Source organism: Pezoporus occidentalis, unplaced genomic scaffold, assembly GCF_034315485.1.
Source record: "Pezoporus occidentalis ecotype Australia unplaced genomic scaffold, CSIRO_AGI_Poc_V1 ctg68, whole genome shotgun sequence".
In the NCBI taxonomy this organism is placed as follows: Eukaryota; Metazoa; Chordata; class Aves; order Psittaciformes; family Psittacidae; genus Pezoporus; species Pezoporus occidentalis.
In genome coordinates this window covers 2,042,314-2,068,894 of record NW_026916030.1, presented here as the reverse complement: position 1 = coordinate 2,068,894, position 26,581 = coordinate 2,042,314, and the positions used below count along the sequence as shown (strand labels likewise).

Here is a 26,581-nt window from a genome sequence, read left to right as displayed (position 1 = left end):
TGAGCTATTTATTTATTTCAAGAGCATTACTTTTAAGCTTGACATGTTTTAAGCAGACTGGTATTCTACAGCCTTCTGACTGATAGCTTGGAGGAAAGGATCAAGAATGGGAAGCAGAGGCTTGTTACTCAGCGGTAGCCCACTTTTCCAAGCTGACTCCCTTACTATCTCCAAAGTTCAGTATCATGGTCCATCCCCACAGGCACTCCCTCTGCCTAACCCCCTGTTTGGAATCACCACCCAGATGCTCCACAAGTGAACCGGTTTCTCTGAAGAGCCTTCATGAATCCGGCAAACCCCTGCTTTGAATGGTGAGTACTGTAGGAGATGACTTGTGGGACAAAATGTCCCATTTTAACAGGTCCAGGCCACGAGGAGTCCCCAGCACACACCAGGTTTTAAAGCCAGTAACTTGTACAACAGCCCGGAGCTGGTGTTATCAATGCAAAGCTGCTGCCTGAGCTCCGGAGGCCAGCAGCTCACCCCACTGTACGTGCACCGCCCAGCCCTGCTCTTGCCAAGGCTACAAGCAAAGGTAGCATGAAATAAAAAGACATTTGCTTCTGAAAAAAGAAAGAAATCAGTAATTCTCTGTTGTCAGGCAAGAGCACAGGCTACAGTAAAGCCTCTGAACAGGTAAACTTCGGCGCAGCCATACATATAGATGCTGCAAGTGCAAGACAAGGAATGGAAATTTAAAAGGAAACATTTGAAGTTGGGGTGAGGGTAAAAAAATACATAAGCCTTTGAAAAGACAGTGATTATTCGAGATTGTAAATCTGCATGCTAATGTATGTGATTCCCATTGACATTTTCTTTCTAACTCAGTTTTTATTCATTTTGTTGCACACAGATAAGTTCTAGATAAGAGCACTGTGGTGTGCAGAAGGCTTAATCCAACAGAAACCCCCTAACATGCAATTTAAGGATCTCAGGTTCATTAATTCTAAGAGCAGCTTGTTTAATCTAGTTTATTTGCATGGGACTGAGCGAGACAGGGTACAGCAGACACTGCCTTCCCTTCAGAGACACCCTTTGGGGTCTCCATGCCGGGCATGGAGCTTGCTTCTCCATCCTCTCACCATTGACTGGGCAGGTAAAGACTGGACAAGCCCAGAAAGGTCTGTTTCCAACAGAGATTCCAGCATGATCTGTCCTTTCTGCAGGCCTTCTGCTAAGAAAATAAAACTAATACCCAAACACTCTGCTCCTCATGAACCCATCAATGAGAACTGGACTAAATCCTGAGAGGAACTGCTTTTCCTCTGTGAAACAAACACGTTTTCCCCTAAGCCCTGTGCCCTATGGAACTGCTTCCTTTTCAAGAAATCCAGCTGTGAGAAAGCCTCAAACTTCCTTCAACTCTGTAGCTTTCAGCTGGGACAAGTCCCTGTTTTGTAGCCATGACCCATCTCTAGTTTTGCCCACCAAAGGCAACATCTGAGGCTTACACAAGAGAATCAAAAGGAAACAACAAAGACCTTCCCCAGCCAACATCTGCTGGAGAACAAAACACTGCACCCGGGCTTTGACGTTCAAACCATGCACCCCAACCCATTCTCCCCCTCTTCCCCCCAGACCCTCCTTTCCCCCATAAATCTCCCTCCTCTCAGACCCTGGTTGGGATCCTCAGGTGCTAATGGAAAGCAGAAGAGACCTGTTGGATGGTTGACTCCTCCAGCACATCCCCAAGGACCGTGTCAGTAACTGGAGAGCTTTCACTCCTCCTCCAGGCAGCCTGCTCCAGCCTGACATATGCTGCATGCGGCTGATTTCCCGATGCCTGGATGCCTGCATCTTCCCACCTTGTCCCACGTCTATCTGTCAATTACCCACCCTAAATTCTTCCACCTCCCCACTGTTGACACCTTTTAAATACATGGTTATGAAATCCATCCTCTGTTACCCCGCAGCCGACCTACATAACAGACCAGGCTCTGCTCTGCACTCCCAGCAGCTGCTCGAGGGTTGATGCAGACAGAGATGTTCCCAAACTCCCAATCTGATCCCACCGAGGGGCTATGTTTAGATCACACACCAGGGCCTCGTCAGACGGCATCCCAAAGAGCATCCATCATGGCTCGATCCTACTTTGCTGCCTCCGATGTAGCTTGTTAACTATTCCCAAAAATGAGTGTGTTTTAATGACTGTTTTCTGAGAATTGGGATTATTTTCCTCCTAAATGTTTTCCTCTGATTATCTCCAGGATGAAATTCATTTGGTTAATTACCATCCTTTTAATTTGTTTAAGACTGTGTTTCTGTTTCCTGTGCTGCAACACCTCCCTGCCAGCTCTGCCTGCATTTATTCAGTGTCTGACAGACTCTCAGTTTGGGGAACAAACAGAAGATTTCCATAAAAACACACACCAAACAGGCAGCCCTGTGGGGAAAGCCTGAGATCCACCTAAAATCCAAGGCAGGAGAGAAACCTCATTCAAATGGACACATTTATTGCTGGTGTTTATTACTGGAAGTCGTGTCTCTGAGCCCAGCCAGGTTTCAGCCTCCCGCACCCTCTCAGCCTCCAATTCCACTTCATCTCTGGACATGCAGTCCAAGCTGTCCTCCTGTCAGACACAATCTTTTATAACATCTCCTTCATTTGCCAAAACCCGGCAGTTTTGTACCTAATGCCTTGGCTTATTCCATCATCATCCTATTACTACCCCGAAACAGAGGTAGATGAATTCCAATTTCATTATCAAGCTCTCAGTTCCAGTCAGTGATGCACATACTGGAAGAGCCCTCCTCTAATTTCATTAGTTTTCTAAACTCCCCTAATAATAACAAAAAAAATATCTTCCATGGATAATGCAAATGAGACCAATGGAGCCATTAGGAGACATTTCAAGTATTCTTGAGCCAACGGCAGAGCCACCCAAAAGGAAAGGTCGTGGCACCCAATTAAATTACATGCACAGACTTGAACTGCAGCAGCACTGAAGAGCATCCAATGGCTTGGGAAGAAATTCAGTGCTGTACCCATTTACCATCACATGTACAACACCACAGCCCCTGCTTCCTGGACGTGTACTTTGCCCTCTGTTACCTCAGGAAGGACAATTCCCCTTTCAGCTTACAGGAATTCTATCCAGCAGCTCAGGATGTTCTCCTTGAGCCCCTGCCCGTGTCCCAGCACAGCCCCTGGTGCCACCCCAGCCTCGGCTGCACCCACGGCTCTTTTCCATGCCAACATATTTCTATCTCATGCAGAAAGCTGTCTGTCCCTTAATAGGGCACATTTTCCAGAGAGCTCTGTGGTTCTGGAAATTATGGGCTATAAAGAATTAATGGATGAATATAAATCAATTTAGTTCACCAAGAGAGTATGCGTTTTATGTGGTGGAGGCTTTCAAAGAAAAGTAATTAGTTGATTTGGCATTTTAATCTTCAGAAAAATAAAGAAGCTGTTTTTCTGCTGAGAGGATGTATTTGAACACAGAAACATATGCTGTGCTTTCTGAAACTATAGTAAGAAGTATTTATCTGCTGGATGTGGCATAGCTGATAGTCACTTCTATTGTCTCAGGAAGATTCCTTGCGATAAAGACTTCAGCACACAGACTGCATTTTACTTCCCAAAGTGCCCAACTAAAGGCTCTTCAAAAGGGAGGTCTGCTTCTCTCCCAGGTAGGTTGCTTCTAGGGACTGCCACAAGGAGATAAACAAATGAGATCAAGTTGGAGAAGAGAAGGCTCTGGGGAGAACTTAGAACAGTCTTTTAGCACCTAAAGGGGTCCCAGAAAAAATCTGGAGAGGGATATTTGACAGGGGCCTGTAGGGACAGGACAAGGGGAATGGCTTTAACCTGCCAGAGGGGAGATTGAGATGAGCTCTTAGGCAGAAGCTCTTCCCTGCGAGGGTGGATGGGGCTTGGAGCAAGCTGCTCTAGTGGAAGGTGTCTCTGCCTGTGACAGGGGGCTGGGACTGGATGAGCTTTAAGGTCCCTTCAACCCAAACCAGTCTGGGATTCTATGATTCCAAGGATGATTCAGAGCGACTAACCCACCTCCCGGGAGTATTGCATAAGATACTGCCCTCTCTATATCACTATCATACCAAACCAAATCCCTCCTTATTCCATTTGCTGCATTTCTCCCATTAACAGCCTTGGTGTGTTTAGCAGAGACCAACCCAAGCTAGCTTACAACACATTTGAGTTGCTTCTCCCCCTCCCTGCTCCCCACTAACAACTCATTTAACAGCAGCCCAGCAATTAGAAAATCAATATTCCATTCAGACGTGCACACTTCATCTAGAGCATTACTTAAGGAATGTCTCTTGCAGCCTTATCTTTGCTGGACAAAGGCTAGGGCAGAAAGGACACTCTGGAGGTAGGTTATGTGACTGATTTAAGATGATTTCTCCTAAAGCCCACGCAGTGTTTGCCAAATGTCTGAGGCTGGGTACAGCCAGCGTGGATATGACGTACTAATGAGCATCTCCGTGCCAGGGACTGTGTGTCTGAATACAGTTGCAGGGAAACGGAGGCTTGCTTTATTGTTTAATATCGTACCACCCACCTGAATAAAACAGAGCCTGACACATGTCATAAGGAATTACTCCAGGAATGCAGGGCCCTGAGGCACCAAAGCCCCGTTTGTATTGCAGTCGTGTTACCCAAAAATAAAATAAATAACTAACAATCACATCTTCCTTCCTATGAAAGGGCTTCCAGCCATTCAAGCACTTACTACATTGCTGTTACAAGCTCCCTTACTGGAGGTGCAAGGGCAGCAAAGGGGAAGAAAAGCACAGACACAGCGAAGAGGAGGAAATCACAACGGAGAAATGACTCTGATTTGCTGCATGTGAGGCCCTGCTGTATTCCCCCAACTCCAGAATTAGCACCAGTGGTTGTTGAAGCAGGATTCAAAGCACTGCCCATCTGCAGACAGGGCTGGGAGCAGTCTGCTTCATTCGCACGCTGTTTAAAACAAGAGCTGGAATTGCCAATTGTTGTGGAAAACCACTCCCTTGCATGCAGGCGAGCAAGGACGGGAGACACTGTGGATTCAGGGAAAGTCACCACCTGCCTGAGCCATTAGAGAGCGGCAACAGCAGAAATGCCCTGAGCTCAGAGCAAACCCCTCCACCTTCCTTCCCAGCTGCTCCAGAAAAGCGAAACCCCCATCTCTGTGTATTAAGTTAAGTAGCAGGGATTCCCTTGGCGGGGAATGCTGGTGGTGAAAGCGGGAGAGCGCAGACTTCCCCAGTCCAGCCTACGAGTAATTCCCTGCTCTGCTTGTGCGCGTTGTGTAAGCCATAATTATGCAATCTCACAATTTACCACGGAGCACATTCTCAGCGCGCGACAGCTCAGCAGCAGCCTGTGACCACCACGAAAAGGACACATCTTCCTGCAAATTCACTGACATGGAATAACATGACCTGCTGTAGCACGGAAAAGGGCAGCGCAAAGATGAGCGCCAGGAAAAGGGGCCGCTGCTGACATGAATTCCAAGCAATGTACTCCGTCCTCTTTGTAGTTAACGCAAAGTCAAGCTGACCACGGGAAGGACATGCAGAACCTTTACAATAGGTGTGTGGGGAGGCTGCTGTGAATTGGATGCTGTGACACAGAAAAACTGGAGCTCTGTGACCTCAGAAGCAGCACAACAAACAACTACCCAGAGCCGGACACTTGCCTGCAACGGAACCTTTTCCAGGGCACTTTCTGATACAAATGGTGGATGAAATCACTGGATGAAACAGCCCATCCAAAGTGATCTTCACAAAAGGCCCCATCTGACTGGTTTGGGGGTTGCTCTTTGGTTTGGGGTTGGGTTTTTTGGTACTTTGCCACTCGCATCATTTTTCAACACAAAAATAATGAAGAATCCTCAGTGGATTTTTCAGGTGAGATAAAATCTGGATCATTTTTAAGGTTTACAAATCGTTGTAAACAGTGAGGAGATTACAGGAACATCTGCAATGCCTGATCACAACATTTACTAGAGAAAGAGTCTCCTCATCACTACTGCAAACAGTGCCCTAATACGCAGAGGTGCATGAGGGGTTTAACTCGATAAGGATGAACACAGTTTGGAGGGGTCAGTTACTCCAATATATTTTACAGACACCAAACGGGGTTATTCTCTATGTACCAAACACCAATAGCACCAATCCAATTTAATTCTGCATTCTTTATGCACTGACATTTCTAGCAAGAGAAATAAATAATGTAAGAGGAAGAAAAGTGTCCAGAAAATCTACTCAGAGGTGACTGATGGTTCTTCAGCTTATTGGTGACAAGGTCTGTGGTTTTAATACATCACACAGAGCAAGTAAAAATGCCAGAGATGCAGGTGATACAGAACTCACCCGACTCTAAAAATACTGACACATTGCTCTATTCTGTAAGCTGCTGGAGTCAGGAGCAAGAATGCCTTGGGCTGATTTGGAACAAATTAGTCTAACGTAGGAGAATAAAGCTGGAGAGGGGCTTTAGACAAGGGCCTGTAGGGACAGGCCAAGGGGAATGGCTTTAACCTGCCAGAACAGGGGAGACTGAGATGAGCTCTCAGGCAGAAGCTCTTCCCTGTGAGGGTGCTGAGGCGCTGGCACAGGGTGCCCAGAGAAGCTGTGGCCGCCCCATCCCTGGCAGTGTTCAAGGCCAGGTTGGCTTGGAGCAAGCTGCTCTGGTGGAAGGTGTCCCTGCCTGTGGCACGGGTTAGAAATGGGTGAGTTGGAAGGGACCTTAAAGCTCATCCAGCTCCAACCCCTGCCATGGGCAGGGACACCTTCCACTAGAGCAGGGTGCTCCAAGCCCCGTCCATTGACAGTCTCCCTGGGGCATGTGTAGCCTGAAGGAGCAGTGAGGGACAAACCTGTTGTCTGGGAGGCACAGGGAAAGCAGCCATGCCCACACAAGCTGCAGCTACTGTGAGGGCAGAGCGAGGAGCTCCCCAGGCTGTCAGTCAGAGCTACATTCGTACAGAGGAGTTTCTTCATTTCTAAAAGTTGTTATTGGAAAATGTCACTATTCATTGCCAAGAGGTGCCGTGACGCAGGAACTCTCATTACACCTAAGCTCTCTCAGCACAAAATAGCCACACACTGATAACCTGAATATATCTGCTGCAGCTGCTGTTCCATAGGCTGCACTCTTGCACAGTCAGGTTATTTTACATGCTTATTAGCCCCATTATTTTATAACTCATTCCTCTGTGTAATGCTGACTCTCTATCACTTCATTTTAACAAAAGGATATGCTCCTCTGAGACAAGAGGGGATGACGAGTCTCCGAGATGGAAAGGGAGGGTGAGTGAAGGCAGCAGGTTGTGTTATGCCTGGGCTGAGGAAGTGCCTGGCAGAGCGGGAGGCCTGGAGCCTCTGTTCCCATGGGAGCTCTGGAGCCTCTGTTCCCATGGGAGCTCTGGAGCCTCTGTTGCTCTTCCTGCTCTGGAGAGCTCTGCTCTGGGCGAGCGCTCCAGGGGAAGAGGTGAGAACGATGCAGGAGGGAGGCAGCCTGCACCCTCCTGGTGCTAGCAAGGAGCACGGAGCTCACAGCAGCACATCCTCCATCTCCAGAAGTGTGGGGTTTGCTTGGGCCACGCCACTTCAAGCTGACACAGCACAGAGCTGTGGTATCCGACACAGACTGTTAGAACCATGGCACGATGGTCCCCCATGCTCTTGCTGTCAGCCATCAGCACCGCTGATATTAATGGGGGGTGCTAACCAGCCTGGCTGGATGCTGACAGTCCACAGTCTTTGTACTGCTGCGCACATTGCTCCAAGCCGGTCTCCTTGTAGCGCTCAGTCAGTAACACTACCTGCTGAGTGTCCCGGCAGCCTGTTGTCTCCCTCCTCCTCCAGCCCAGAATTTCTCTTCAGGTCCCAAAAGTGCAGAATCTGGATGCTACCAAACCCCATCTTCATGTTCCTCATGTTTCCCAGCTGCAGCACCCCTCAGACACCTATCCTGCAGATGCACACCACACACATGCCAGTGCTGTCAGGAAAACAGCAGCTGTCAGGAAAAACAGCAGTTTCTTCCAATGGTGTGCTAGTGTACATATGCTATATATTTATTAGGGAAAGCCTCAAGAAGTGATATAAACCATGGAAAACAGTCTAAGGGAGGCTCTTCAGCTGGAAAAGGAGGGACGACATGACAAATGTCCCCTTAGCAAATTATCAGCAAATAATGCATGGTAAAATAAGAATAAACTGTCTGTTTCTAGTTACTGTCTTTTACTAAAATGCCAAGAAATAGATATTAAAGATGAAAGATAACTAACAATAGATTAAAAAATGCTGGTGGTACACGGTATGTATCACACATCTCCCTGCCTCTGTGGGACTCACTGATACAAGATGCAATTGTGAACAAAGGCTTCACACGCCTCAAACAGGACTATTATTACTTTTTAAGGCAATGAAACCTTTTATACCATGCATCAGAGATAACCAAGCTCTCGAGCAGGGAATAAGCCAACCATGAACTGGTGAGAGCCTCAACATGAGTGACTCTATCTGAGCAGGGCAAGACACCCTGCCTTGCTTTACACAAAGAGAGAGCTTTCGCGATAAAGGCATCAAGTCAGAAACTTCTCTCCAGTGCACGTCAGAACGGATACAAGAGGGCCATGATAATGAAAGAAAAGACAAATAATTCTGTGCCCTTTTCTTGCAGGTTTCACTCAAGGACCTGGAATTGCTTTATGAATACATATCACAGAGCCGTCAGCAGCCTTGGGACGCGGCAATGTTACACAAAGCTCATAAGCTACACTTAAGAGACGACAGTTAAAGCCAATGCAGAAGTCAGCAGATGATTTCTCCTAAGTTACATGTTCTCTGAGAACATGTTAAAATAGAGTCAGAATTATTACCCACTCATTAGGGCTCAAATGTCTGTGTAAATGAAGCCAGGAGCAACTAGTTATAGGAAGAAGGATTGAGGAGATTAATATTAGCTAGACTCACTTCCCTAGATGGCTCATAGAGTTTCTAATAGAATAGAGATGCAAGAAAGCAATTAAAGGCCCTAACTTAAAAAAAATCTCTAAGTGCTGAAGGTCTGCCAGCATTTACCTCTAAATTCTGCAGCGCAACTGGGCCCCTTCCTCCAGGGACCTTCTAACAACCTCTCAGACATCAGGGCAATTATTGCAAAGTGGGACCCAGACTGTGGTTACTGGTACAATCAAGAAAACCCCTGGGGGTTTCACCATCAGACACGTTCTCACCAGAAGTGAAGCACACTGTCAGCTGTGGGCTGGCATTTCTGTAATGACTAAACTCAAAATCCCATTCTCTGTGGCTGCTGATGCTCCGGCGGGTTGGGGTTGAGGCTGTCTGCTCAGGGGTGCTTCCAGATAGGTTTGGTATCCAGCACGGATCCACCACAGCCATAATCCCTGAAGAAGGCTCCTGGCAAGGAGCATACTCATGGAGTTAGAAAGAAGACAAGGGAGATAATAGATGGAGAGAGACAATATCTAAAGAGCTCTGGGTGACAGGGTCTAGTGTGTGGTGTCCCTGCCTACGGCAGGGGTTGGAACTGGACAATCTTAAGGTCCTTTCCAACCCAAACCATTCTATGATTCTATCATCATAAGGGTAGGACATGGCCAGTGAAGTGTCCCTGCTCTGGCAGGGCACTGCTGCTCCCCTGCAACAGTCTCTAAGCAAAACTTGCAGGCCTGACGTTTCAACTCCTCCAACCAACTGGGTGTTCTGTCTCTTTGGGGAGCTTAAGGACTGTGGTGGATTTGCAAGTTTCTGGAGCACAGGGAACTTCCACTGCTGGGGTATAAATCCACGCTTGGTTCTCACACGTAATCTCCAATTTAAGCAAACTGGGAGTAAGGAAAGAAATGAAATACTAATTGCAATCCAAATTGTTCCATCTTCTATCCACCCCCTGCCAACTTCCCTCCCTGCTCCCTAATCCATAAGGTCTGAGTGATGATCAGTGAATAATTAATTCTGGGTGAGTTGGAGAGGTTCCATGCAGAGCCTCTGCAGATGGAGCCAGCTCAGGAAAGGCATGGCCAGTGTTTGCTGCTTCCCTGTTGGTTCTGCTGGGCACCAGCATCCACCAAGGCACTCCCATGGGTGCTAATGGTACCATGCTGGCCAAGACCTCTCTGCTCACCAGCACAGACACTGCACAGACACATCTTTCCATGTTTACTTAGGAAGAAGTTACAGTGAAAATGATGCAATACAGAGTAATAGTGAGCAGTGCCATGTCAGTGACTAAAATATGAAAGTAGAGCATTAAAGCAACCCATTCAGAATGTACCAAAAGAAATGAAAGATACTGCAGTATTGTTTTTTAAAGCATGCAAACCTGACCTTCTGAAAGCACACGGGTTAAAATGAAAGAGATCCAAGTACCACCAAAATCAAGCAACTGGCAACTGGAATTCAAATTAGCTTCTCACTGGGTTTTAGCAATAGTCAGGACTAAAATTGTTCCTATGTCCTAAGGCAGTAAGAAACACTTTGTATTCTGATTGAAAATGCCAAAGATCTCTCTCACACACACGGTCAATTCTCTTTTGACAGGAAAAAAATGATATAGAAATTCTTCTCTCTTTGTATACATATCCATATAATTTAAAGTGTTTTTTTTCTGTGTAGGAACAAACACATCCATAATGGAACAAATCTCCCCACACAGCAAGAAGAGCAAAATATTAATTATTCAAGGTACATACAACTGAGTTATCTAAATCATTTGCTAAGTACTTTGCAGAGGGACTCCTATGGGGAAGAACCTTGGAATGGTTCGAGCAAGGGACATGTGTAATCTCTCATGTCCCAACCATGGCTATTGAGCAGGGCCAACACAACCCCAGAGACATCTGTACCTGTGAGCAACGGCAATGGCTGATAGAATGCCTGTGGCTTGAATAATTACTAATACACTGATATCATTTTGTGAATGAATGCCACCCTCTTGCACACCATCAATCATGTGCAATGCATGCCACATCCCTTTCTCATAGAATTACTTATATAACACACATGGATTAAAGCTAAATTTGTATTTTTGGCTTCAGTTCAAATCAGTTAAGTGTTTTAAAACAAACTGCATTTTAATTCAATTGAAAATGCAGTGCTTTCATTCAATTAAAATCAGTTCTTGCTTCTCTTCATCACACCTGACCTGAATTTTGCCAGGGAATGTGAGATATTCTGTAGTTGTACTGAAAATTAAAATTATGAACATTGCCAACCAGATAAACAAGATCATAATATCAGTATCCTAAGAAGATATCCATATGTGAATGAACTAAACGGTATCTCCCTAATAATCATGTAAGACAGGGCTCTACCTCAGAAGGCATTATTAAAGACTGTGGTAAGGAGGAAGGACAGAGGAGCGCATTCTTTCTCCGGTCTGTTTTTTCCCTTCCCTCCCAGCTGATGGATGAACTTGACAGAGTTATTTTATATTCACAAGTCTCGAACATCATTACACCCAGTGCTCTGTACAAGGAGCTGCCAGCAGTGAGCTCAGCGCACACGCTGCCTCCAGCTACAATCAGCGCGTTTCTGTGCACGACCACTGCAATATGAAATTGGATAACAAGATACCCACGTCAAACAGCTGCGTCTTCCAGCTCCCGAACAAAGGATGCAAACCCTGCCCAACATCAGTTGTTATGTGCTCACTTACAACTCTCTGCCCTTCACATGGATTTTCCAATCAAGGTTTTGCAGAGTTTCAATGGAACGCAGCGAAACTTGGTTTTAAACATTTCCTCCTTCCAAGAGAGAGACGTTTATTGCTAATACTGATTGCCAATAGAAATGACAGAGTAGAGGACAGAGAAATTGGATCCATCAAGCAATGTACTTCTCCTACGAGAAGGGAAATTCCATTCTGGAAGATGGAACACGAGGCAGATGCTAAGTGGATATCTCTCCCCCATGGCTACACACCGAGAGTACAGTTTGACATTGTACCTCATTAAATGCAACCGCACATGTCATTGAAAGGAAAAGTCCTTACCTGCCACCTCCCCGTTCCTCTGCGTTTAAATGACTTGGTTCAGTGCCCTGGTCAAATAGAAAATCATCCCCTAAATAATAATCTGCCATGGAATCAACTTGCTGACCTTCCTGCAATTGCGTGATGACTGGATCTGCTGCACAGGGAACACATGGCCAGGAGACAGGGGCCTGTGGAAAGCAAGACTGCTCCTCTCAGATTAAAGTCATGTCTTCATCATGAGCAGCTTTCACTGTGTGCCAGAGTGTTTCAGCCTGGGATAGAAGTATCTTAGTTCTTACTGTCAACAAATAATAATTAAACTAGCAAACAGAAGGGTCAAGAACTCACAGAAAGCGTCTCCTGGTCTAAAAGCTGTAGTGATGGCATTTTCCTTCTCTTTTTTTCCCCCTGAAGTTTATTGACATGAAGAGTAATGCTAATGTAATTGCACTGAAATTCATGCACATGAAAATCTCACCGCAGCGAAGCCAGAATAAATGGTCTGTTTGGAAACAAAATGTTAATGGAGTAGCAGAATCTGTCTTCAAGCTGAGGAATAGCAAGACACCATCAGCCACAATGCAACTGAACTGTTACCCTGACTCCGAGTCTTTGCTGGAAGGATAGGAACAGAACTATCTGCTTGTAACCCTGAGGTGTACACTGATGCACCACAACATCGTGTCTGCCAGGCAATGGCCAAATGAGTCAATAATGTGTATTCAGCCTGTGAGAAGAGGAAAATGAAAGACAGCATCCTTCCATCCATTAATCAACCTGCTCTCCCGCTGCCGACACAAAGCCTTCCGATTGTCAGCAGTTACCAAACATTCTTCAAACACTAACCATCTGCAGCTGGAATACAATGCTTTGATTACAAATGTCAAAAAGATAGAGCATAAAATTCACTTCTCCTTATTTAGTAGGTTTGGAGCACTGTGGCTTCACGCTACACTAATTCAGTGCCCTCAGTATGAAAACTCCCCATTATGATGTCTCGTCAAATTAGAGGCAACGATACAACGATGTCATCTCTCCCCTCACACAACACTATATTTTGTAATTAAGCAGGACAGTGAAACAATGGCCTTGCTTAGAGAGAAAAGGTCAGGAATGCAAAACATATTTTTGCAAGCTAATTGCAAGATGCATGAAGCCAATTATCCCAATAGTGCCGCATATGCCGAAGCAGGAAGGATTGTATCAGTTTGCTCCATGACTCCAAGTGGAGTCAAAGCAGTAGCTGCACCCCATGGGGCACAGCACTGTTAGGGACCTGGGAAGAGGAGGAACATGAGGAAGGCTGTTAAAATAATTCCAGCCTCTTAGCCCTTCCCTTGACATTTTCCTATGGCTTGAAAAATGTCTAGGAATTAATACAGTTGGCTCCTGAAAGATATCAGACATGACCTCCATATTTAGTTAGGAAGTTAGTCTGGATATGTAGGATAAGGGGAAGTGCTTACATATGTCTTTGAGAACGTTGAATACCTCAGCCTCAGGTATGAATCACAGATTCACATCCACATGGAAAAGCCAATTTAACAGCAAGAATAGTTGAAACCTTGCTGTTGCCTTGGGAGAAGCTGAAAGGCATCAGGTTGTTCTCAGTCCCTCTCAGGGCTGGAGCAGCTGAAGAGGGCTTTAGAACAACTATTTCTGTACCCATGGGCTGGTGCAATGGATATGCAACCTCCCAGATCTACCAGGAGTTCTACTTCCCTTCCTCAAGAGCATGTAATGCAAGGAGCACTGACCAGGGAAGAGCCTGAGCTTTGCCAAGGCTCTGCTGTATGAATATTGGTCTTTCTTCCATATCAAGGATTATATTTGTTGTTTCAGTGCCTCCCCCAAACTCCCTCTTTCCATTAAGAGATTTATCCTTTTAAAAATATATGAATACCAGCTTCTAAAGTTCCTAATACCATAAGAAGATGAGGAACAGAACAGTTTCTGGGGAGAACTGGTAATTTCCTCCTGCATCTCTCCTTCAAAGCAGTTCTCTGTTTTTGCTCCAGCCTCCTTACGTAGCCATTAATTAGAGATCAGTAATTAACTTTCTGGTTCAAGAAATATTTTGCAAAGGAACCCTATTAACAGACTGATTTGCATATTCCAGGACAAAGTAGCCTTGATAGAAACGCAGGTGCTCTGCGAGGCCAGGCTCAGTCGTGAGGCTGTGCTTGAATCCTTCAGCTACCGATGCTTGTGCCCTGACCAGGGGTGGGAGCAGACACTGCCCATGGTACCAGACCTGCAGAGACCATGACCTCCAGGTATTCCTCATCCTGACCTTGCAAGATGCTTCATTCTGCATTTCAGTTATCGACACTGACAGTGCCAAATGGATTCCCAATACAAACCAAGCAGTGTTTCCTCACAGTAGTTTGATTATCATTAAAACCAGAGGCCACTGCACTGTACTGAATACGCTGTGAGTGTCACTCTTCACCATGCACACCTACTACTGCAAGTCTTCCTGCTTAGAAAGCTTCGCTACAAATGCCATTGGAGTAAGGAGGCAGAAGAGAACAAAAGCTCTCCAGCACCATATCCACATCAAACTTAACCACTTTCATCACGCCTAAAAATACTTGGCGTATCAAGTTTGCTGGGAATAAACAAATGATAATGAGACCTGGAAAGAACTCACACACTAAGTTGACTGCAAGAGCACAGACGTTCATGAGTTATTGATGCTCTCCTATTGCATCAAAATCAGCTTTATGCACATTGAAAACCCACAAGACAGCCTGCAGGAGCACCAGATGAGGAGTTAAATGCGCTGCAGGACGTGACTTGTTCACTTCCTCTTCCCTCTGTGGATTCTTAGCAGAGATTTTTGATGGGATAAAGAAACAAAGTGGTTTGAAGAGGAAGTCGCAGGAGTGCAGGTCGCTGCTGTTACTATGGCACGGCTGTACCCCTTCCAAGGCTGAGGCTCATTTAACAATCAACCATATGCTCAGACTTTTGTAGTGCCAAGAAAAGCTGAAATAGAATGTTATCTTCTGGAAATAGGAAAAAAACCCTGCAAAATTATCACAAATGTTAGTAACAGAGTCCCTCAGCACTGAATGAATTTGAGGAATAGCATCCCTAGGAATGATCTACACTGGGATCACATCAGAACACGGAGCTCTACAGAGCACTCATCTTCCACCAGATCAAGGCAGTCTGAAGGTATTTGTCCTGTGAAGTGATGCTGTCCTCTCAGTGCTAGTGTAGCCTTTGCCTGTTGCAGGGGAGATGGGACAAAGTTCATGTATTTCGATTTAAAAACCATTCCAAACCCCATACAAGACCCACATAAACCCACTCTTTAGATTCCTCACAAACTGTCAGAAATTAGGTTTAGAAAGATTATTGTAACAACGTGGCAGCAGGGCCTCAAAAGGTCACTACAAGAGAACAACCAGAAACACACTGACCACCATCATTAACAACCGCAGCAGAACAACCGTCTCTCAGTTCTCCCTGTGTCCAAAGCCCAACCCAGAAACTTTCTCCATCACGAATTTTGTAGGAGAAATGTGGGTCCAATTAAGGCAAATCCATCTGCCAAATGCTTGATTTGTGGCTGTTTCCAGAGAGGCTGCTACAAAGAGAAACATTCAGGCTCCATGATAAAAACTTGGTTAGCTGCGGTAATAAATCAGGCCGCAGCACACATTGTCAGCAAAAGGCCACTTTTACCGAACCCTTTTTAGGTTTAATGAGCAATCCAAGCAGCCAACAAATGGGAAGGAGCACTTGGTCTGCAATCCTCCTGGAAATCTCGCACTTACACAAATCGCTTGTACCCGATTAATGCACCCCTCACACAGAATTCTTGTTATGCTTGGTCTGATTTTACTTCTTGTATTCACAATCAGTAAATTTATCACTGTTACAGTAACAGGACTCCCAGGATGTAACAGACTGTCAAAATCTGGCCAACTCCATCATATGAACCCCATAGTCATTTACTGAAGTTAGTGCAAACCCTTTGGTCCACAAAAGGTCTCTTCTCGGTCACTGTAAAATCCAATGCCATGAGAAACAGCCATGTTTCTTCTGCAAACATAAGCTCTGCTTGACTGTAATCAGTGTATTTTTCTAACACACCACTCTGGGCAATCCCCCAGATGTTCTCTATAGAGAAAAAAATGGTTACCCAAGGGTTTCCAAACCTGGAATTCTCTCAGGTTTCACAGTTGATCTGAACACACACACAGAGCCCGTGACAACTGCAAACATCTGCCTGGCCATGGCCAGGGGAGCACTGGTGGATGGTACATCAACCTGAGATGGAACCCCCATTTCCGAGGGGTCAGCTCCCTTCCCGTACACAGTAACTCCACTTTAGAAGAGCAGCTCTGTGAGACCCCACTGGAAACCTGGCTGCTCGCTTTGTGCCATGGCAAGGTATGAAACCAGCCCTTATGGGCACAAAATCAACAAGGTGAATCCCAAACGAAAGGGCGAAACATTCCGTGACTTTTCCTACGTTTCACGTTATTTCCCTGTTTTCCTTTGTCATAAAACTCACACTGTACAAATTTCTCACTATTGTAGGAGATAATAATTTTCCATTTTAAATTTCCATGATGTATTTAAGTACATTCAATAATCAAACACAGGATAAAAAGCACAGATTTGTTTCTTTATATTCTATTCTCTGCTCTACCCATTCCCCCAGTCAGCTGCCTGTACATGTACATGCACATTATCCATACGCACCTGCTGTACATAGCAGGATAACCAGGACGTGCAAGAGAAGGAAAAATAAAGAAACCAAGAAGCATGACACAGTACCACTTTAGATGCACAAAAGCCAAGTCACAGAATCATTTATGATCTGCTGCAGGTCAGTATTTCAACCTGGAGTGTTCTGACGGCATTTATTGCACTATTTATTTCTGCTATGGCATCTCCTGCAGAAATCCTACACAGCTCCAGACCAGAGCACTGTTACAATGGGAATATCCATGAGCAAAGGAGCGGTCTGTGATCAGTCAGCTTGGATACAAGATGGAGTCAAGAATCAAATATTTAAAAGGCAAATATTCCAATACCAGATGCTTCCTTGAAACAGTTCTTGGATTTCAGGAAAGACAAGGGAGCACAGCAGAAAATGCAGGAGGGGGATCGAAAGGACTCCAGCCCTTTCACACAGAGAAGTGAATGCATTGTGCATTTTAGCAGATGTGGATGGGAATGTTCAGGAAGATAAAATTATCTCCTGTAACCCAAACCCTCTCTGCATGGCTGAGAAGCCCAGCTGCTGCTTTTCTTTCACCTCTCTGAGAGCAACAGGACCTAAGGCCAAGGTCTTCTGCAGAAGGACACTCGCTTACATTACAGACCTGACACTACTGTGAAAGCCAAGGGTCTAAATCTTGCTGTCAAAAGCCATCACGTGTCAGATGGTTTCCTCCACATCAGGGCATGTCGAGGTATCACAGATACAGCATTTCTGACTGACACCTGCCTGATGGGAGCCTTTCATTTTCAGTTTCTAAATACTGATATAAGCAAATCTTTGGGGTTTATTCAAGGCTGCCAAATGCTACCTTCTCCTCTAACCCACCCTTTTCAGCTCTACACTGGAAATGCTCTACAGCCATTCACTGAATCCCTTTAAGGAAAAGTTGCAGTAAATGTGGCTTTCCCTGAAGGACCCTGCCCAGCAAGCTCCAGGCTCTTGTGCTGGGAGGACAGGGAAATAACAAGGCTTAATTTGGGAAAATGATTCTGGCTGCAGGGCTGGCCAAAACACTTAATTCCCATGCTCGGTCCTGCCAATGCACAGAAAGAAACAAAACTCATCTAGGCAGAACACAACATTGTCTGATGTGCCTGTCCTTTGAGGGAAGCAGCAGCACTGGAGGCACATCCCCGGTTCCACTGGCTTCTCTTCCATACGGAACACAGTGCCCTACTTTGAGCATTTGTGAAAACTGCAGCACACAAATCAAATCAACTCTTGTCTTCCTAGATAGCAACCCCTGAAATATTACTCTGCACTGACAGCACAATCCTTCTACCTGCACAATCCAGAAGGAAAAAGCTTAGGAGGCTGGAATAGGTCAGGTAAGGGAAAATCCAGATTAACTTGTCATTTGCGGGCTTCACAAATTCACGGCCCCTCCGGTGAATAAGTACTAAACTAAAGCAAAGTAAAAGTTGTCATTGCTTTTAAAAGTGAAACATTTACTTAATGGATTCTGAAGTACCCTCTTGATATATGAAAATGCTACTACTACAAATGGTTACATCAGCCTATGTCCAATTTGGCATCCTTTACAGACACACACTTTTCCTGGCACTTCAGTACTTATGTGTCATTCCCCGAAATGATTCATATAAGGTTGAAAGCAAGCCACTAGTTTGTTTCTGCGTAATGGAGTCTGTCTTACCCAACCATGACCTTGATCTGCATGGGAATTTACACGTAAATTTACCTAGAACGTGCCTGTCTCATGCACACACTGACATCAATCTGCACGGACATAAACAGATACAAATCCACTACAGAGCCTCTGTACTTTCTAATTGAGCGGAAGAATAAAACCAAGGTCTCATTTCTCCTTTATATCACTTGCATTTGCTCCAGCGCTGACCATCCCATGTCAAATGCTTCATCCAATCCACCTGCACATTCCCTGCAACACATCCCTCCTGGACTGAAAGATCCTGTCATGGCTCAGACAGAAAAAGCAGCTTCGGCCACATGCCGAGAATCCATCTCAGTGTAATGATGGCAGTGAAGGGCTGTGCTGAAGATGTGTGTGTGTGTGTGTGTGCGTGGAAAGGGGAGAGATGGATTTGGGATACTACGGTTGCTATTGTTCTATGTTATTGTTCACACAATATCTAATGTGATGTTCAGTGTAGTCCAGTGTGTGAGCATCCTTCCCCTCCCTCCCTCACCTGCAGCAGGCAGCTTTGGCTGCTGCATCTGTGTGCTATTTATATGCTGGTGCATCAACTTAGGATTTATTGGGGAAAAGAAAGCAGAGCAGCCGGGCTTCTCTGTACATGTTATTTAGCCCGAAAAGGCAGGGCTTGCACCGTGTAGTCACCAACAGATTAAAACTACCCCTCTTAGAAATTAAGCAAGTCTACTCCTATCACAGATGTGGCCCTTGCTCGGAATAAGATAAGCAGGATATTAACAAGACCTGGAAAAATCAATATCCTCATTCTCTTCCACACCCCCTCCTCCGAGAAACGTCCCCTTACCTTTCATTGTCCACACTCCTGAAGCCAGGTAAAATGTGCCGGAAGCTGCTGTTCCTATCAAGCTTCGGTTGGCTCTTTGTCCTTTTGATGGAGCCTTTGAGCCGCCGGCTGAGGAACCCCTGTGGGGTGAGACAAGAATACTAAATTACAACCCAAAAAGGGAGAAAGGGAGCGCGAGCCCTGGCCCTGCTCTCTTGCAGCGGGTGCAGCCAGGCAAATGGTTCTCTCCAGCCGCCTTCATGTGCGGCCGCCAGCAGCGCAGCTCCTCGCAGCCAACATCTGCTCCCAGCGCTTGCCGGGGCCGGGCGCTGCGTCGGCGTGAGACTCCCCGAAGCCTCCGTTTCCCTGGCAACCATCAGCTCCCATAAAAATACTGTCTGAAAGACAAGACTCGCACATTGCAACTCCTGACGGGAGCAGAGGCTGACGCCGGGCTCCGCCGGCCCAGCCCGGCCGCCCCATCTCGCAGGCTCGGGAATGAGATGCTCTTCGCTGGGAGACAGGCAAGAACTTCATTACCTGATCGGAAGCCTCCAGGTTGTCAGCCATGGTGGCAGGACTGCATTCAGGTGTTTGAGCTACACGTAAAACTATTCTATAGAGGCTAAACACAGCATCCGGGCTGGGCAGCTATAGGCACTGTCTTCGCGGAGGAAGGAACTGAACGCAGAGCGCCTTCTTCTCCGCTGTGCCTCCTCCCTCATGGAACATAAGTCACGGATCCCGTAGTGCTCCACAGCAAAGCCAGCATTAAATGTTTTAACAGCAAAGCTTCTAATGTCTTATTTGCTTATTGTTAGGAGTTAATGTTCTACATAATCTGAACATTACATTTAATCTCTTCCCTAAATAAGGCAATAAAAGTAAGAATACTACTGTAGTGTCCAGTGTTTACAGTGCCTGGGAATAGTCTTTAGTGGGTCAAGCATAGTAGCTGGAAAAAGGGGCAGCACTTTAAAGAGAAATCAGGATTTGGGGTGAAGCCTAAAGAAGTGTTCCTTTTATGCACCATCATACAAAAGAAATAAATCAGCTGGATACAACCAACTTGGCAAATCCCTGCACAACCTGAGGTTCTGCATGCATCACTTCCCTTCCCAATCCCTATGCAAGGGGATAAGATATCCCCTGGATCAAGCACAGATTTTGACATGTATAAGGATAGAAATATGAGAAAAATGGGTATCTTTCCACTGGGTACTATGCCAGCATCCCAGATGTACCCACAGAGCACTCCTCCACTCCAGGTGGAGTCTCAGTAGCTTCTCCAGTCAACACTAAAGAATGGATACAGGTCATGTAGCCTTTTAGTAGCTCTCTTTTACAAATTAATACCCTTTATATGTCTTGCAGGAAGATAATCACAGTCTAAGTTACATCCAGCCTGTCATTTGTTCATGCTATTTAAACACTCCTTCCCCACCTAGGACATTCATGGGTCACATTCTGTTTTTCTCAGGTTGCAAAATTCCCTCGGGCAGTGTGCATGGCTCTCATTATGGAAGTGACTTTCCTGTTTGTAAGCGCACCAAGAATTCAAAACATCTAACCAAAGGTGTTTCACAGTTATTAAGTGCCACCTTCCTTACAAATGAAGTATGTAACACACATCCATGTGAACTGAATATTTCTCCAGGAGCTGTTTGCATGACTGAAATAGCATGATGTATGTAACACAAGCCATCAGGTGACACACACTGCACCTTACACAAAGGCAGTGCCTAAGATAACAAAGGCCTTTTCAGAAGGCTTTTGTCCATGAGAAATTCCTTTAGAGAAGTTTTATACAACAGAGAAACATGACAATGAAACAGCAAATTTGAGGATTTGCATTGTCTGGAACATTGCTAAGATATTTCCCTCGGTACTCAGACCTTAGCCAGCCTTGTACTCACAGTATCAACATGGTATCAGCCTCATACTCATGTTATCGACATGATATCACCCTCATACTATGATATCAGCCTCATACTGGTGTTATCAGCATGAAACCAGCCTCACACTATGATATGAACTCTTCATGCTCTTGCTCCTCTGGCTGGATCAGGTCTCTAGTTGCTTGCTCTGGAGATTATCCAGTATTTGCTGTGAAGGAAAAGATCTAAAATATGCAACTGGCCAGTCACGCAGGAGCAAGAGTGGACTTCCTCCATCACTGCAGCATAGTCACAAATGTGTCACCGTGCTACCAAGCCGCCTCTTCACATCCAGTCACAGCTCTGAACTCTGGACTGGGAATTGGTAAGGAAAAAACCAAATACCTTGTGCAGCAGATGCTGATCACAGCTTTCTCTCATTACCTTGTATTTCACATCTCGACAACTGTTAGATGATTCGTGCAGGATTCAGAAATGAGAATTTAGGGCTGCAGTAAGACATTACTTTCTTTCTGTTTCCCATTGTTTTTACATTCCCTGCTACCAGAAGAAGATCACACTGGGAAATTTTCAGCTTTCTTTGCTAGCTTCCTTGGGAGAATGAGATGTCAGAGATTTTAATGCTGATAAATGATGCTGCTATAGCAATACTTTGCACCTCCATAGTGCATGCCAGGGATCAGAAAGTCTAATGTGTGAATTACAATCTCCTGTAATTTTTAGAGGGGATAAGACAAAGAGAAGAGTTGGTCTCCACAAAAACAAGAGAGAGACAACCCGACCTGGGGTGTGACTCCCATGCTTTCCTGCTGAGATCAGAAGAACATTATCATCCATTTCTTCTTCATCTATGACTTTAAAGCACATTTGATTCTGATCTCCAGACAAATGAGGCTAATCCTACACGATGAACATCACCTGCTCCTCTAGCCTAGCTGCATTCTTGTGAGTTCCAGTAATTAAAGTAGTGCCTTTCCTCTTATATATTCTTCTAATGCTTTTAAGTTTACACTGAGAGCTGTCTAGGGCAGAATGGTGTCTTCCTATGTGTGGGCAGCATATACCAACAGCAAAAATATCTTAGGAAAGATTAAACTACAAACTCAGGGAGGTTCCATTCAGAACAAGTTAATAGACTCTGTGAAATGACAATAAATAGAAACCTGTAGAGCCCAAGCATCCCTTCAGAATCTGCCACAGCAGAAAACCACGAGATGCCCCATCCGAAGTCCACAGAGGAGTGTGGCACAGAACTTAAATAGCCTAGCAAGAAAAAGACAGTGCAGTGATTTCACTGTTTGAAGTCAAGGGCATTGCTTTTCTTGTTGTGCTCCTGCCGCTTTGACTCCGACATCCTCAAGTCTGGAATACAATAGCTCTAATCAGAAGAGCTGACTGAAGTTATATTAAGATACAAGGAATGAAGGCAAAAAAACCCAAAACAAATCCTTTTGAGGAATGGCTTAATAACAATCACTGCTACTTCAGCTAAAGAGGAAAGCACAATTCAAACCAGGACAATTCACTCTGCTGGGATCTGGGTTGTTTTTTCTTACAGATTTGGACAAACCCATCTTGCTTGCCATCATCTTGCTGCAGATGGAGGAAGGTGGGACTCCCAATTTAAATTTTCCTGCTTATCATTTGTGCCATTTCCAATTACTCCAGAACCTGGAAATAATCTTTTATTATAATTATAATCTTTTATTATATTATGATATTTGAATATTTTTAATGTTATATTACTTTCAAAGCATATGCGCAAACCTATCAGAGTCGTATGCCTCTGAGGTGCAGGAGCTATGTATTTCCACACAGCCTGGGCCAATGATGAGCACACTACAAAGAAGAGAGAAAAGGGAGGGGTGTAGAACTGAGCATTAATGACAGCAAAATCCTGAGCTCTTGTTTTATTAAAAATAAAGTACTGATGCAAATCTTGTATCTGGCACCGACTCCCACACCATTAATGTTCATTTGCAGTGAACCCACATGATAAAGTTTGGAAGATAACAAATCAGCACCACGGAAACATAATATATATGAAATTTAAATACAATATATCAGTAAATCAAGGTGGATGCACCACAAGCAGCTTCCTTTGGAAGAGCCCTGGCAGCTCTCAGCATGTCCCGAGCACGGAGAACAGGGGTTGGCCAAGCACACATGGGAAAGGGTGAAGGCTGGAACCGCGAGTTAGAGTGCTCTAATGGGAGCACTGAAGAAGCAGACACAGGTCTTGCTTTATGCTCTCATCCAAAGAGCACACAATAAACAGGGTATCACAAGAATGAGTGAACAGATGGGGTTATTTTCATAGTTCTTCCATAACTTTTTGTTTCAGTTGAAGTAAATCAAAGGACTTGAGAGGATGTCAGGAATTTTTTCACTACTCATAATAATGAAACTGCCACGAATAATTACTTGTTGTGAGTCTCAATGTGTAAAGCAGTATTTTGTATCTGATGTCCATTTTTTTGTAGTATATCAGGGATAAGCTTACAAGTATAAAATTTGGAGTAAATCTTTCCTCCTAGACCCATCCTTATTTTAGGCTTTAGAAGCTTAGCTTATGTTTTTATATTAAACTTAATTCTGGAATCAGTTCTTTTCCTGTTTTTGCTCTTCCACAGCACACGGGAATAGCCTTTTACTGAGGCTCCACTGAATGGATAATTAATAGTTCTATTTGTGACCCAAGCAGAGGCTTACCAATGCTAAGCATCCTATTATAGCCATGAGTGTACAAGGTGAGTTTACCTGTCTCTACAATTACCAATGTTAGCCTTAGCTTTCAAATTAAAACAGGAACCTTTTTGGGGCAGCATTTGATACAGTTTGTTACCAGGTAAAGGCACCAAACTGCCCACCTCTACTATTCTCTGTGTAGAACATGACTGCATTGAGCTACAACAAGAAGTGCACAGACCAAAAAACCATGGAGTTTAGTAATCAAATGTCTCTCAAAGCCTAAGAACAGCAGTAATCCAGCGAGTGGTCTCCTGGCACTGATACAAGGAAGGAAGGGAATTGCATGCATAGTGCTGACCTTTATGGATCGAATAGTTTTTATTTGTTCAGTGTATAGAGGCGTGTGCACGTAAGTATATGTATCCCTTCAAAGACTTCATATATCATTTATCGCTGTCAGCTATTTTGAGTTGAACTTCCAAGCTATAAGTTGTTTTCCCACCATCCAGTTCTCCTCTTGTCAGGCATGATCAAGGGCTCTATTCAGGAGGTGACCCAATGGACAGCCCTGGTGAAGTCTCCTGCCCCAAAGAGTGCACCTCTAGTACATGCAATATCCAGTCCTACCCCCTGCTATGGGCAGGGACACCTTCCACTACTCCAGGTTGCTCCAGGCCCCATCCTGCCTGGCCCTGAAATGCACACACAGACTAACATTACCCCTTCTGTTCAGATGAGGCTGAACACGACTTGGTTCAAGTGGGTGAAAAGTCCCTTGGTTTCTCTTTCTCAATCTCATTTCAAGACCTCAGGACCCTCCCCAGCCACCTTTTGAGCCCCTGAAGAAACACACAGATGAGGTGAAGTAAAGAACTCTCACGTGTGAGAGTAAGAGCAAGTGACATCCATCCATGAACCACCACTTCCTCTGACTTATGCTACTTTACAACAGTATTCTATCAGGATAAGGAAAGCCCCTCTGAGACACGAGTGTCTTGGAGCTAGGATAAACCCCAAAAGAACAAAAACCAGCTGCAAAAACATTGCGTGTCCAGTGAGAGACGGCAACAAAACCTCAAATCCTCTCGCTCCACACGCAGGGCTCAGACTTGTGCTCTGGCAGCCAGAGTTAGAGAGTAAACACAGAGATACTGGACTTGAGTGCACGAGAGGGTATGTGTGTGAGCCAGGCCATAAAGCAGTCCTGGAATGTGAGAAACAGCTCGTGTTGGTAAGTGCTGCTTAGCAACACTGCCCTTCTATGGCAAAGAGATTAATCAAATTTGCAGTGTCGTTGGAAACACTCGGTTCAGTCCATTTGTAAAATCAGATGGAGATGCACTGAGGCCCACAGGTCACCAAAGGGACAGTGTGGGTCTCTCTAGGTCATGAAACCTGGAATTACATCGAATGAGAGGCACTGAGGGTTAATTATGAATACGGCAAATCTAATACATGGAAGTATCAGCAAATCACAGACAGAAGAAGCAATAGCTTCGGCACGTAACATCTCATCCTTCAGGCCAAAAGAGGATTGCTGCTTATGGTCGATTTTTGTGAAGATTTTACCTATCCTGTTGAAGATGTCCCGGTCACAGGTTTTTCTCCCACCGCACACAATGGGAGCTCTCAGTGCTGGGCAGCTCAGGACATTTCCCTATGTCCTGGTCACAGGTTCTTCTCCCACCGCACACAATGGGAGCTCTCAGTGCTGGGCAGCTCAGGACATTTCCCTCTTATTCAGCTAAATGTTTCTTGGCAGAATTTCCCTCTGTTCCTTTTCTGCTCTTTTCTAGCAGGGAAAGACTCCCCTCCAGGCTCTGAAAGAGTCACCCGCAGCCAGCACACACCCCTTAGTCCCTGACCAAGAGAACTACCAGAAACATTCAGGCAAGCCAAGGCCTTACAGTAAAGTAACAGAAAACTTGGGAATCCTCCGTCTGCAATTCCCAGCTAGCACCGATGACTTGTACACAGCATGCACATGGAACAGGCAGGATGAAGGAATGCAACTGCCAGGAAGGCTCCAGAACACGACTGCAGTTCAACAGCCGTTGTTATTCAGGGATCACCTAATTCTCCAATTTGGATTCCTTTGTTCACCTATTAAACACAACCACACCGCTCTGGAGTATTTGTTCACAGTTCCATAATCATCACACTGTCAACATCTCCCATCTGAACAAGACAGATAAATATTCCGTAGGAAGACAGGAGCAGGGTAATTGAGCAACCAGGGATGAATGATGCAGAAACAGAGATACAGGTAGAATGCAAGCAACTTTGAAGAACAAAACCAGTTGTTTACCCAGAGAGAGGAGTGACTGGGAGAAGGCTGCCTAGATGAAGCCAAGCGAGGATGTCACCTGGATAAGGATGTCAATGGAGTGAAACAAGTTTCCTATTTAACCACCCCCGAGGACAAGCCGTTCATATACTGAACTTCTTTGCCTTTAGTGAGAACAATCCTGATGGAAGCAGAGCACCTCCTGCGCAGTGCTGGGCAGCACCAGCTCCCCAGTGCTCAACAGAAGTTAGACCAGGTAACACCTTGCAGGAGCTGCTTGCCAGCTCCTGGAACCAGGCTTGCTGTGGCCATCCCCAGACTCTGCTTCTCCTTGGAATGCTGGAAAAGAGACTCCGAGCTTTGCTTTCCTCTGTTCTTTCTCTCCTTAGAGAACGGTGCTCAAACTATGTTCCTGAGCATCTTCAGTCCCCTAGAACAAAGCTGTCACTGCTGAGCAGAAGTCAAAACCAAGCGCTGGCAACCACCATGGCAGGTTGTAATTGCAGCAGAGGAAAAACTGTGTCCTGACAGCCTCAG

General features: G+C 45.2%; 1 protein-coding gene across 6 annotated transcripts in view; it reads right to left on the bottom strand.

Moving 5' to 3' along the window:
- Nucleotides 1-26,581, bottom strand: part of DAB2IP (DAB2 interacting protein) — a 167,879-nt gene that overhangs the window by 82,920 nt on the left and 58,378 nt on the right. For all 6 annotated transcript variants that reach the window (XM_062640938.1, XM_062640937.1, XM_062640936.1 and 3 more), the window contains one exon: nucleotides 19,190-19,308. In XM_062640938.1, coding sequence (XP_062496922.1) covers nucleotides 19,190-19,308 — 119 coding nt within the window. The remainder of the gene's footprint in view (nucleotides 1-19,189; nucleotides 19,309-26,581) is intronic.